This window comes from Salarias fasciatus, chromosome 3, assembly GCF_902148845.1.
Source record: "Salarias fasciatus chromosome 3, fSalaFa1.1, whole genome shotgun sequence".
NCBI classification, from domain to species: Eukaryota; Metazoa; Chordata; class Actinopteri; order Blenniiformes; family Blenniidae; genus Salarias; species Salarias fasciatus.
The window spans coordinates 7410973-7420673 of NC_043747.1; the positions used below are offsets into that span (position 1 = coordinate 7410973).

A 9701-nucleotide genomic window follows, 5' to 3' on the forward strand; every position below is an offset into this window, starting at 1 on the left:
TTGCTTTCATCCCATGTTCTGTGAATGCATCGCAGTGCTACAGGTTGTGTCCCATGCACCTTGAATGCACCTCGTGCAGCTTCCATCTTACTTTCGTTTCTGGGGGAGTTGGAGGAGACGAGACTCGGATAAATCTGTGTTTTTTGTTGGAGATACTTCATTTTTTTTGGGACAAGGAAGCGTCTGTGCTGAGTTCGAGTGATACCTTTAACAGAGAGTTCAAGAATATTCCGGTGAGTGGCTGAAAATGTGTGTAAATTGCATTGTGTTCCACAATGAGGAAAGAAATGTGAAACTGTGTGTATATGCAAACCTATTTTTTTTTTAAAAAAAACCAGTCGGGATATGTTCTTTCTTTTGCACAGAAATGAGGAAATGTGTTTTGACTTTGGTGAAATGTTAATTTCTGTAGAAAATGTACAAAGTAAGTTGTGCATCTAAACGTTTTTTCCTGCAGACGCAATGCACTGTGGATTGAATCAACACACTGTGTAGAGTGACACGTGGGCCTGATATGACTGTTTTTTTGTGTTTTTCATAGATAAAATGTTGTATTGGCCTATAATTGTGAAACTTGGGAACAAGAAAGAGAGATTTATTGGAAGATGTTCTGCATTATTTTGTGACAAAAGGATTAACTGTGAAATTTATTTGCTCATTGATTGATGGCTCTGCATGTTTTGTGCAGGCTGGTTTTTTATATGGGATTGATCAAAGCGAATTGAGGAACTGATCTGTGTTGTCCATGGGCCGGACTGCATCTGCGAAGACCACAGAGGATCCCAAATTCAGAGGTCACCTACTTCCCAGGAGGGCGGTAGGAGAGAAATCCAATTCACCATTTTCTTTGGGAGTGAATCTCCCTTTTCCCCCCATTAATCTGAGATCTCAGACCACCCCCCAACCCCCGTTTTTTTGAGTCAGACCTGACTATAAAAATAGAGACTAACCATAATCAGAGAGACTGATAACAAAAAGAGACTGTGAAACTACAAGAGAAGGATCTGAACTGAAATGGACATTGTATCATCTGTTTTTTTGGTATATTTCTACGGTTGTATCATTGTTTTGTTTTGGAAGAGTTAAAAAATCTGTTTTAATACATGTTCTATGTTTTCTTCTTACCAAAAGCAAGGTGTCGGTGTTTTCATTGCGGTTGGAGGTTTCTTTTCTTTCCCTCTCTAAGCGAGGTAGTCAGCGCCAATCTCCTTACGAACCTATTAGAACCCTAAAATTTGTGTGGATTTAGATGGATTGGTGCTTCTGCGACACCACATTGATTTGATTTTTGATTCTTTAGACCACACAAAGAAGCAAGGGTGACAAAAACCTTGAACCTGAAGGTTTTTAATTTTGGCAAATTATGATATTCACACAGTCAATTAAATTATTAAAAGCCACCATCACAATAAAGACTTTGAAAATAGACCAAACAGCTTCTATGCCAACTTGCAAATGCCTGATCTATTCGGAATAGAATGATGATCGTAGAGAAGTTGCATATATTTGTAAGATAGAAGTGTTTTCTGAATTGGCCCCAAATCCTTATCAAATTCTGGACCATCAGATTTGTTTTCCATTCACTTGCTTTGATATTTAGTGAAAAATGAGCAGTTAGGATTGAAACTGAAGATACTGGAAGTGCGGTTCTCAACTCCATATCAGCCCAAACCGGACCCACTCCCCTTGAAAATGTAGCTGTCCATAATGTCAACTCCACAATTTTTTTAATGGAAATATGATTTGAACCTGAGATTATGGAATAAAATAACTCAGATTTTGGGTTAAACCTCAGCATCAATGCAGGGACCATTTCAGAGATGCAAATACTGCATTATACACTCAACCCAACAACAAACCCCAAACTCTTTAACTTAGAAACTGCTGCCCTTTTTCCTCAAAAGTGCTTGATGATTAAAGAAAAATATTTTGTTTTACTCAGATTTAGTTTCAAGTAGATGCAAAATGTGTGGCTTTTTTCAATTCTTATTGAAGGAGAGTAAATGAGACTCTCGTTTAATACTGTATCCGATTCAGCCTCTCATCATAGCACTGCACGAGAACTGAGACAAGCTGTTTCACAAGGTATATCCATACAAACCCTTATATAACTGTCTGCCCTATCCCCTCACAGCCTGTGGCCGTGTCATGGCGGAAGGGATTTCATAGCCAATTATTGGAGTATCACCCTTCTCAGTCTCCCTGCGAAAAGCCTTTGGAAAGGAGAATCTGTCGGATTGTCAAACCTTAGACACAGGAGGAACAAGGTGGATTCTGTCCTGACCAGGAAGCGACGGACCTGCTCTTCACCTGCTCACTGATCACTGAAGGTTCATGGGAGTGTACCAATCCAGTCTCCATGTGTTTCGCATACTTGGAAAAGGCCTACAGTCATGTTCCTGAAAATGTCCTGTGAGAGGTGATTCGGGAGTATGGAATACTGGAACCACTGCTGTGGGCGATCCGGTCTTTGCACTTCCGATGTGAGAGGTGCATCCAGAGTACTCGGAATTCAGTCGGACTTGTTTCAGGTGGGTCATGTACAGTACCCTGTCACCAATTTTGTTGGGGATTTCCAAGGACAGGGCGTTGATGCACAGTCAAGTTGAGGAGGGCATCATGTGTGGGAGCTCTACATTTTCGTGGATGACGTTGTCCTACATTATGTTATGAGGGTCTTCAGCATTCACTGGAGCAGATTTCCAAGAGGCATTTCCAATCCAGGTGAAGGAGATTGAATATTCTGGGGTGTTACTCACGAGTGATGGGGGGAGGCGGTCGCAGTACCAGGCTGTGGTGATGAAGATGAAACTGAGCTGTGAAGCAAAGCTGTCTGTCTCATTCTGTTCAAGACCAAATGGGATCGAACAAAGAAGATGAAATTAGATTTCTTTGCAGGGTGGCAGGCGTCACTCTGACAGCGTTGGTGATTGAGTAAGGAGTTCAACCATCGGGGGACATTCAAAGTTGAGCTGCTACTCCCTGGCTTGAGAGGAGCCGGTGGTTCATCTGATTAGGGGTTCTAGAGGTCACCTCTAGAAGTTTACCTGTCATATCTAACAAAATTAAGGATGATATCATGACCAAAATTAAGGATGATATCTGTGACAATCTGGATGGACGCATTGAGCGGGTGCATAACGATCTGAGAGGGGAGGTAACTGCAGTGAACATATTTCCATTACCAGCCTGGAAACTACATCGCAGACATGCCGAGAAAAAGTGAGGGATTTGAAGGTAGCTGCTACTTCTCACTCAGATAGAGCAACAAGTGGCTAAGCTAAATACTGCAGTTGAGACGCTTAATCAAAAGAATGAAGACTTGGGAGGAAGGTCGCAGAGAAACAACAGTTTTAGACAACTTTATATTTCAATTCTAATTACAGTTTTGCTGTGTAAGTTTTTATTTCTGTTTTATTGATTTTTCTCAAGCTCAATTCTGAAAATAGGCCTTTATTTTATATTTAAGCGTAAAAGGCCCCCCTAGATGGAGTAACAGTCTTAGTATGTTAAAGGGGCTGTATCATGCAAAATTCACTTTTTGTATGTTTTAACCTTGTTATATAGTTATGTACTCGCCAAAAACACCCCCAAAGCGTTTTTTTCCTTCATGCCTGCGTGTTTGAGCTTTCCTCATGTTTCAGCTGCTCAGAGAGGCAGCCCCTCCCGCACCGTGAAAACGCTCCGTTTCTCATGTTGACGTCGCGCGGTGAAGATGGCTCCCCTGAGCCCCCCGCCCGCAGGCCCTCGGTCATCATTTGTAACTCGGATTACGGAGATAAACTTTAACCATCGTCTGAAAGCAACAATCAAGCAAGAGCAAGAGTCTGGAGGTTCTGCGCTTGGTGAATTTCTAACAGTAAAAGACGTTTTCGTGTGTCTTTGTGTGTAGAGAAGCTGGAGCTAAAGAGCTAAAGCTAGCCAGCGTATTTGTTTTGAAGCACTGATTGGCTGAAGTACGCTGTCAGTCAAAGTCCACAGGGGGAGAGGCGGGATTGTCAGTGAACCAGAGCGTTTTCTCTTCCGGGTTTCAGAATTAGCCCCAGAAAATCTTTTGTTTCACACAAAATGACTTTTCCTTAGCGCCAAAACTAAATTATTACCATGTTAATGCCATTTCTAGGGCTTGGACTAGCTAAAAAAGCATGATACAGCCCCTTTAAGTTAGTCACACAGGGAAGTCTTTTTCTTTCTTTTTAGTTATTTACCGACCTCCTGTGGTTACATTACGTTCAGCCTGAGGTGTTTGTCTTGTTATTTACTTACTTGTTCAACAAGTCCTTGTTTTTAATTATGCAGAGTCATACTGCTTTTTCAGCCGAATAAGCAAAGTCTAGTTATTTCAACTTACACAGGCATTTGTTTGATATCTTTATCTTTGTGCCAAGTCTTTGTTTTTGCAATATGACAGACACACAGAATGTTAAACCGACACTAAGGAACTTTTGAACCTTAATAAAACATTTTAATATCTTTTGTGATGGTACATCGACTTACCACTAGTTGAATGACCCCTCTGCCACGGGCTGAGGGCGTCAGTATTGCTTTCACTTGGACTAAGCAACTGTGAAGAGGGTGGTAGGAACCCTGCACACTGAAAAACTCCAAATGTGCGAACTGCTTTACGGCATGCGTCACATCATGATATAACATTGTTTAGCCACCATTAGATTCATTACCTCGTCGTTATCCATCCTTCACACAGCCACTGGAAACAAATGTAGGCGAGTTCAGTCCAACAGCATGGCCACCGGGAGCAGCATTTTACCACGCCACGCGCTAGTCCTCATGGGAACTGTAGTATTCGTTCAGGCAAAACACTACCGCTTTTGTCCACTGGCGCCACCAAAATCAACGAAAACTGAAAATTTCTTAGTGTTGCTTTAAAGGGATACTTCAACATTTTGGCAAATTGGCCCATTTAGCGCAATTCCTTAGTCATTTCGAACAGCATACTGACTTTTTTTGTGAGGGGGAGCTGTTGTTTATCCAGAGGTGAGTCGGGGAAGGTTTTCGGGACGGACACAATGGAGGTGAATGGTATTTTTGTTCCTCCTCATCAAACTCATCAAATACACAATCCAACAACCCCAAAACACTTTGGTGGACACGTTATAATATTTCACTATGCTGTAAAAATATTCATGCAAAATTACCAGATTGAGTTGTTTATGCGAAGATTGCTAAGATGGAACTACTTACTAAACATGGCGTCTGGGCGTAGTGATTTCAAAAGAAAAAGTAGTTCCCAGTATTTGCTTCAGTGTTGTAACGCTACAATATTATTAGTTGGTGTTCCACAGCGTCGTGAATGTGCAGATTATAACGTGTCCACCAAAGTGTTTTGGGGTTGTTGGATTATGTATTTGATGAGTTTGACGAGGGGAACCAAAAATACCTTCCACTTCCATTGTGTCCGTCCTGAAAACCTTCCCCGACTCACCTCTGAATAAACAACAGCTCGCCCTCACAAAAAAAGTAAGTATGCTGTTCGAAATGACTAAGGAATTGCGCTAAATGGGCCAATTTGCCAAAATGTTGAAGTATCCCTTTAAAGGACTGATGTTTACCAGCTCAAGCATAAGAGGTGCAAACAATCCTGTAAAAAAATAAAAAATAAAAAATATGGAAGAAAATGGTATGTGCAAAATGAACTTTGCAAATATTTTGTTGCATTTAAAGCATCTTTATGTCCATCTGCATTTACTCTTGCACAAAAACCCACTTCAAAACATCAGCCTGTAACGGCTTCATTGTCGAGGCACAACTCAACAACAACAACAATAAAAACACAACAAAGAATACGACCGTAAGATCATACTGTCAAAATGCATGATTGTTTGTTTGCTTGTCTTGTGTAAGTGACAAAAACGTTACATTAAAAGACAAACAACAGATACAGTATATTGCACAAAAAAAGAAAATGTTTCACTTCATTTTTCACTTCACAACATTCACTTCTGACGTTTAGAAATTCATGTGAAGGTTTACAGAGAGCTTTAAAGAGTTTGCATGTTCATGCTGCTTAGATTCAGCAACTGAAATTGTGTTGGCCAGTTACTCTATTTCATTATGTCAAACCTCTGCTTGGAAAAACAGGCCAAAACCTGTAAAATGTCTTTCCACAGCATCTCTTCACCTCAGCTGATTCAGCATTAATCTGAGCAATCTTGCACAAACTGAGAAGAGCAGATATCAATTGGGATTTGAAGGAGTTTACAGTCAGTTGAACATTTGTAGAAAAAGGAAGGTCATTATTTGTCCATGATGCATGACGGCTTTCATTCTCCTCAGAACAAGGCCAAACCCACAACGATCAAAGTGATGAGCAGAGCTGCAGGACAGGAGGAAAGAGTGGAACATTAGGCATCGGACACTTTTCTTTTTCAAACAGGACTGAATCTTTCCATATAACTGGGGGAAATTAATGTTGTGTCTGATGCTTACACTGCATGAGTGAATAGTGGACAGTAACTCCATGAGCAGTGGTTGCTGGGGCGGCGGTGGTGGTGGTGGTATTGGTGGTGTTGGTGGAGTTGGTAGCCGTGTTGGTCACAGTTGCATTGGGATCAGCGAGGTTTACAACATTGGTTGTGACTCTGGCCGTCGGGGTTCCCAGTTCCCCATTAGCTGAGAATTCAAGCCAGACAGAAAACATCACATGAAAGTTTCAAACACATGTGACACCGTTCCTGTGATATCTGTTGAAGCTCCTGTGAGGCATCAATGCTGCAGTGTTTCATTTTAACTTACAGGCATTGAAAGGTCCAGTAATGACGTTCAATGAGAAGCTTGTTGTTCGTGTCATTCTGTCCGTAATAGACTCAGGAATTCGAGCCGTAAAGGTGCACTGGATGGTTTCTCCGTTGACTCTTCCACTCACATTGTTCACATTTAGCTGATAAAAGACCAGATGGAGAGTTTAAAACTTTGAAGAACATGCAAATACAGGTGGCTTCAATGAAAGTTAGCACCGCAGCAGGTCCTCAGAACTCACCATTGTCTCAGTCAGCATGCCATTGTCTAACAAAGCGCCAAAGAACTGAACAGCACTGTTGTTGTTAGCACAGATGTAGGTTGTGTCGTTTCCTCCCTGTGGTGCAAAACCAAAAAGGACAAATATAAGAAATGGCCATGAACCCAACCTCACATGTTGAGAGGTTGGGTTGATGGCCATTTCTTAGCTGGGATAAGGAGAAGTAACTTGACATACCAGCACAGTGTTAACTGACAGCGCGGCACCAACATAGCCTTCCGACTGTCCTGAAAGCTCAAATTCGAAGTCTTGACCATTCAGCTGCGCTGTAGATAAAAAGAAACACGATCCTGCAGTGGAGGGGTCGCAGTCGCTGGGTTCAGCCACACAGAGCCGACTGGATCGACAACCAGTCCTTGATAGAGACGTCTATCAGAGGGAGACAATATGGATTTACAACGATGAAGTATGAAATACTTTGATTACAGTGGAGTAATGTTATCATTGTGTTCTGATTTGTGGGATTTTTTCCCATTACTCACTGTAAGATTTGCCACTGTGGTGTCGACTGTAAACGGTGCTGTTGTTGGGGCCATGGTGGTACCTGCAGTGGTCATGTTCCCTGATGTCGTGTTGCCCGATGTCATGTTCCCTGATGTCGTGTTGCCCGATGTCATGTTGCCCGATGTCATGTTGCCCGATGTCATGTTCCCTGAGGTCATGTTGCCCGATGTCATGTTCCCTGATGTCATGTTCCCTGATGTCATGTTCATTCCTGATGTCATGTTCCCTGATGTCATGTTCATTCCTGATGTCATGTTCCCTGATGTCATGTTCATTCCTGATGTCATGTTCATTCCTGATGTCATGTTCATTCCTGATGTCATGTTCCCTGATGTCATGTTCATTCCTGATGTCATGTTCATTCCTGATGTCATGTTCATTCCTGATGTCATGTTCCCTAATGTCATGTTCATTCCTGATGTCATGTTCCCTGATGTCATGTTCATTCCTGATGTCATGTTTCCTGACGTCATGTTCCCTGATGTCGTGTTCCCTGATGTCATGTTGGTCGTGTTCCGAGGCCCTTCACTCTCTTGACCGTAGGAACCCAGGAACCCCCAGGACAGTGTTGCCAACAGGACAGTGATGACCAGCCTGCTATCCATGCCTAGAGAGATTGAGATCATTCAGTCAAGTCATTTGTAATCAGCTGTGCTGTCACAGAAAACAATTTATTCTGAAGTTGCTGATATCCATTATCCAACATGAGCTGATGATGATCTTTCACAAGTGAGCAATTCTGACTGAATGGAAGAATTTTAGTTACCGCACTCTGAAGTGAACATAAAACATCCAGATTGTAATCCTTTGGCGACCCTCTATTGGAGAGGATGACGATCTCCAGTATTCAACCAGATTTTTAAAATTTTTATTTTATCAGTGTGACCTTTGCTTATTTTCTTGCCAGGTGTGCAATCTTGTTAAAACGCAGATATTGTGGGGGAAAAAAATAACTTCTTAAAGGCCCCAACTAAAACTAAAGCATTCCTCCACTTGTCCACTCTCTGCCTCAATGAGGAAAACATATGAATATTATTTCATATTGTTTAGCTCCTAGTGGAAATACTTCCTGTCCTACTGTCATAAACAGAAAGTATATATGGTTTCCTTCTACACTGGCTTTGTTGAAACTCAAATATGGCCAATGTGGATGTTCTTTTACATTGTTGTTTATTCAATATTTGCACTTTTTTCTCATGTGCTGTATCAGGGTTCATCTTATAATCAATAATATAAAAGATACACATAAATATTTTTAAAAAAGTATCATGAATCAGCAATAGATTGATAAGGTTGATGGTGAGAGAATGTGTATATTATTTTCCAGAAAGGTTGGTCTTAAATGCAGTTTATCTTGGGTATTTTCTTGTTCACTTTTTAAAACAGAATCGGCATTAAACAAAATAAAAATAAAACACAAATAAATTTTTTTGACATTACATAGACTGACAAAGAAAGGGCAATGAGTATACAGCAGAATTCTGTCAGACTGTACGATTGTCACTACTGTCTTTTTCAGGGCTCCCCATGAAATTTGTAAGGTAGAATAATATCAATATTAGCAAAAATAACTAAGTAATGAGCTGAATGAATAAATAAATACACAGCAACAAACATTAATTTAAGAAATAAATACTACATGGAATTCTATCATTAAAAAAAAAAAACTTACCAATTGATGATTTTATCTTTGCAGCCAAAGTCTGTTAAAAAACCAAAATGCTGTATTTCCCTCCTTGCGGTTGTGTAACGTTATTCTCTGGCGTGTGTCTCGTTCCAGGTGAAGCTGTGACACCCGTTCACCCAGTGTCACTATTTAAAGAGAGGGGAGGGAAGATTCAAGAGATCGGAGTCAAACCACACCTCGGTGGCCATGTTTCCACAGGTAAGGGTGGGGAGGAGCGTTTTTAGGGTGTGCACAATGGAAAGTGTGCATGCATCCTGCCATGTCATGTAATTGGAGAGTTTGTCTTCAGAAAAAAATTACTGCCTTGACCACTTGAAATGCCGGTAAACATGCGTGGCTGGCTTGAAAAAGACAAGGAAACAGAAGGAAGGCCAACGATAGGATCATCTCAGTTCTTTTGAAATTGACATTTTGAAGGGTCAGGAAATTTAAGATTTGCTTTAATCTGACTGACTTGTAATAACCTATTTCTGT

The 9701-nt window shown here is 41.0% G+C and overlaps 1 protein-coding gene across 3 annotated transcripts; it reads right to left on the reverse strand.

The window, feature by feature from the left end:
• Positions 1–5652: 5652 nt before the first annotated feature.
• Positions 5653–9345, reverse strand: LOC115386010 (P17/29C-like protein DDB_G0287399). Of its 3 annotated transcripts, none has more exons than XM_030088139.1 (8): positions 9213–9345; positions 7714–8147; positions 7519–7668; positions 7214–7405; positions 6998–7093; positions 6754–6898; positions 6448–6630; positions 5653–6334 (listed from the first exon to the last, which is right to left on the reverse strand). In XM_030088139.1, the coding sequence occupies exons 2-8, from the start codon at positions 8143–8145 to the stop codon at positions 6291–6293; spliced, it is 1242 nt and encodes a 413-aa protein (XP_029943999.1). In that variant the 5' UTR covers positions 8146–8147; positions 9213–9345; the 3' UTR covers positions 5653–6290. The 3 variants fall into 3 exon arrangements, with proteins under 3 accessions (XP_029943999.1, XP_029944000.1, XP_029943998.1); XM_030088140.1 differs by having other exon boundaries at positions 7519–7663; positions 7709–8147; XM_030088138.1 differs by having other exon boundaries at positions 7519–8147.
• Positions 9346–9701: the final 356 nt, after the last annotated feature.

Excerpts from the sequence above, each read along its gene's own strand:
- LOC115386010 (XM_030088138.1), bottom strand. The coding sequence starts at position 8,145 with ATGGATAGCAGGCTGGTCATCACTGTCCTGTTGGCAACACTGTCCTGG. Across the intron at positions 7,094-7,213 it reads TGTCAGTTAACACTGTGCTG|GGAGGAAACGACACAACCTA; the intron begins GTATGTCAAGTT and ends TTTGCACCACAG. Across the intron at positions 6,899-6,997 it reads GCATGCTGACTGAGACAATG|CTAAATGTGAACAATGTGAG; the intron begins GTGAGTTCTGAG and ends GTCTTTTATCAG.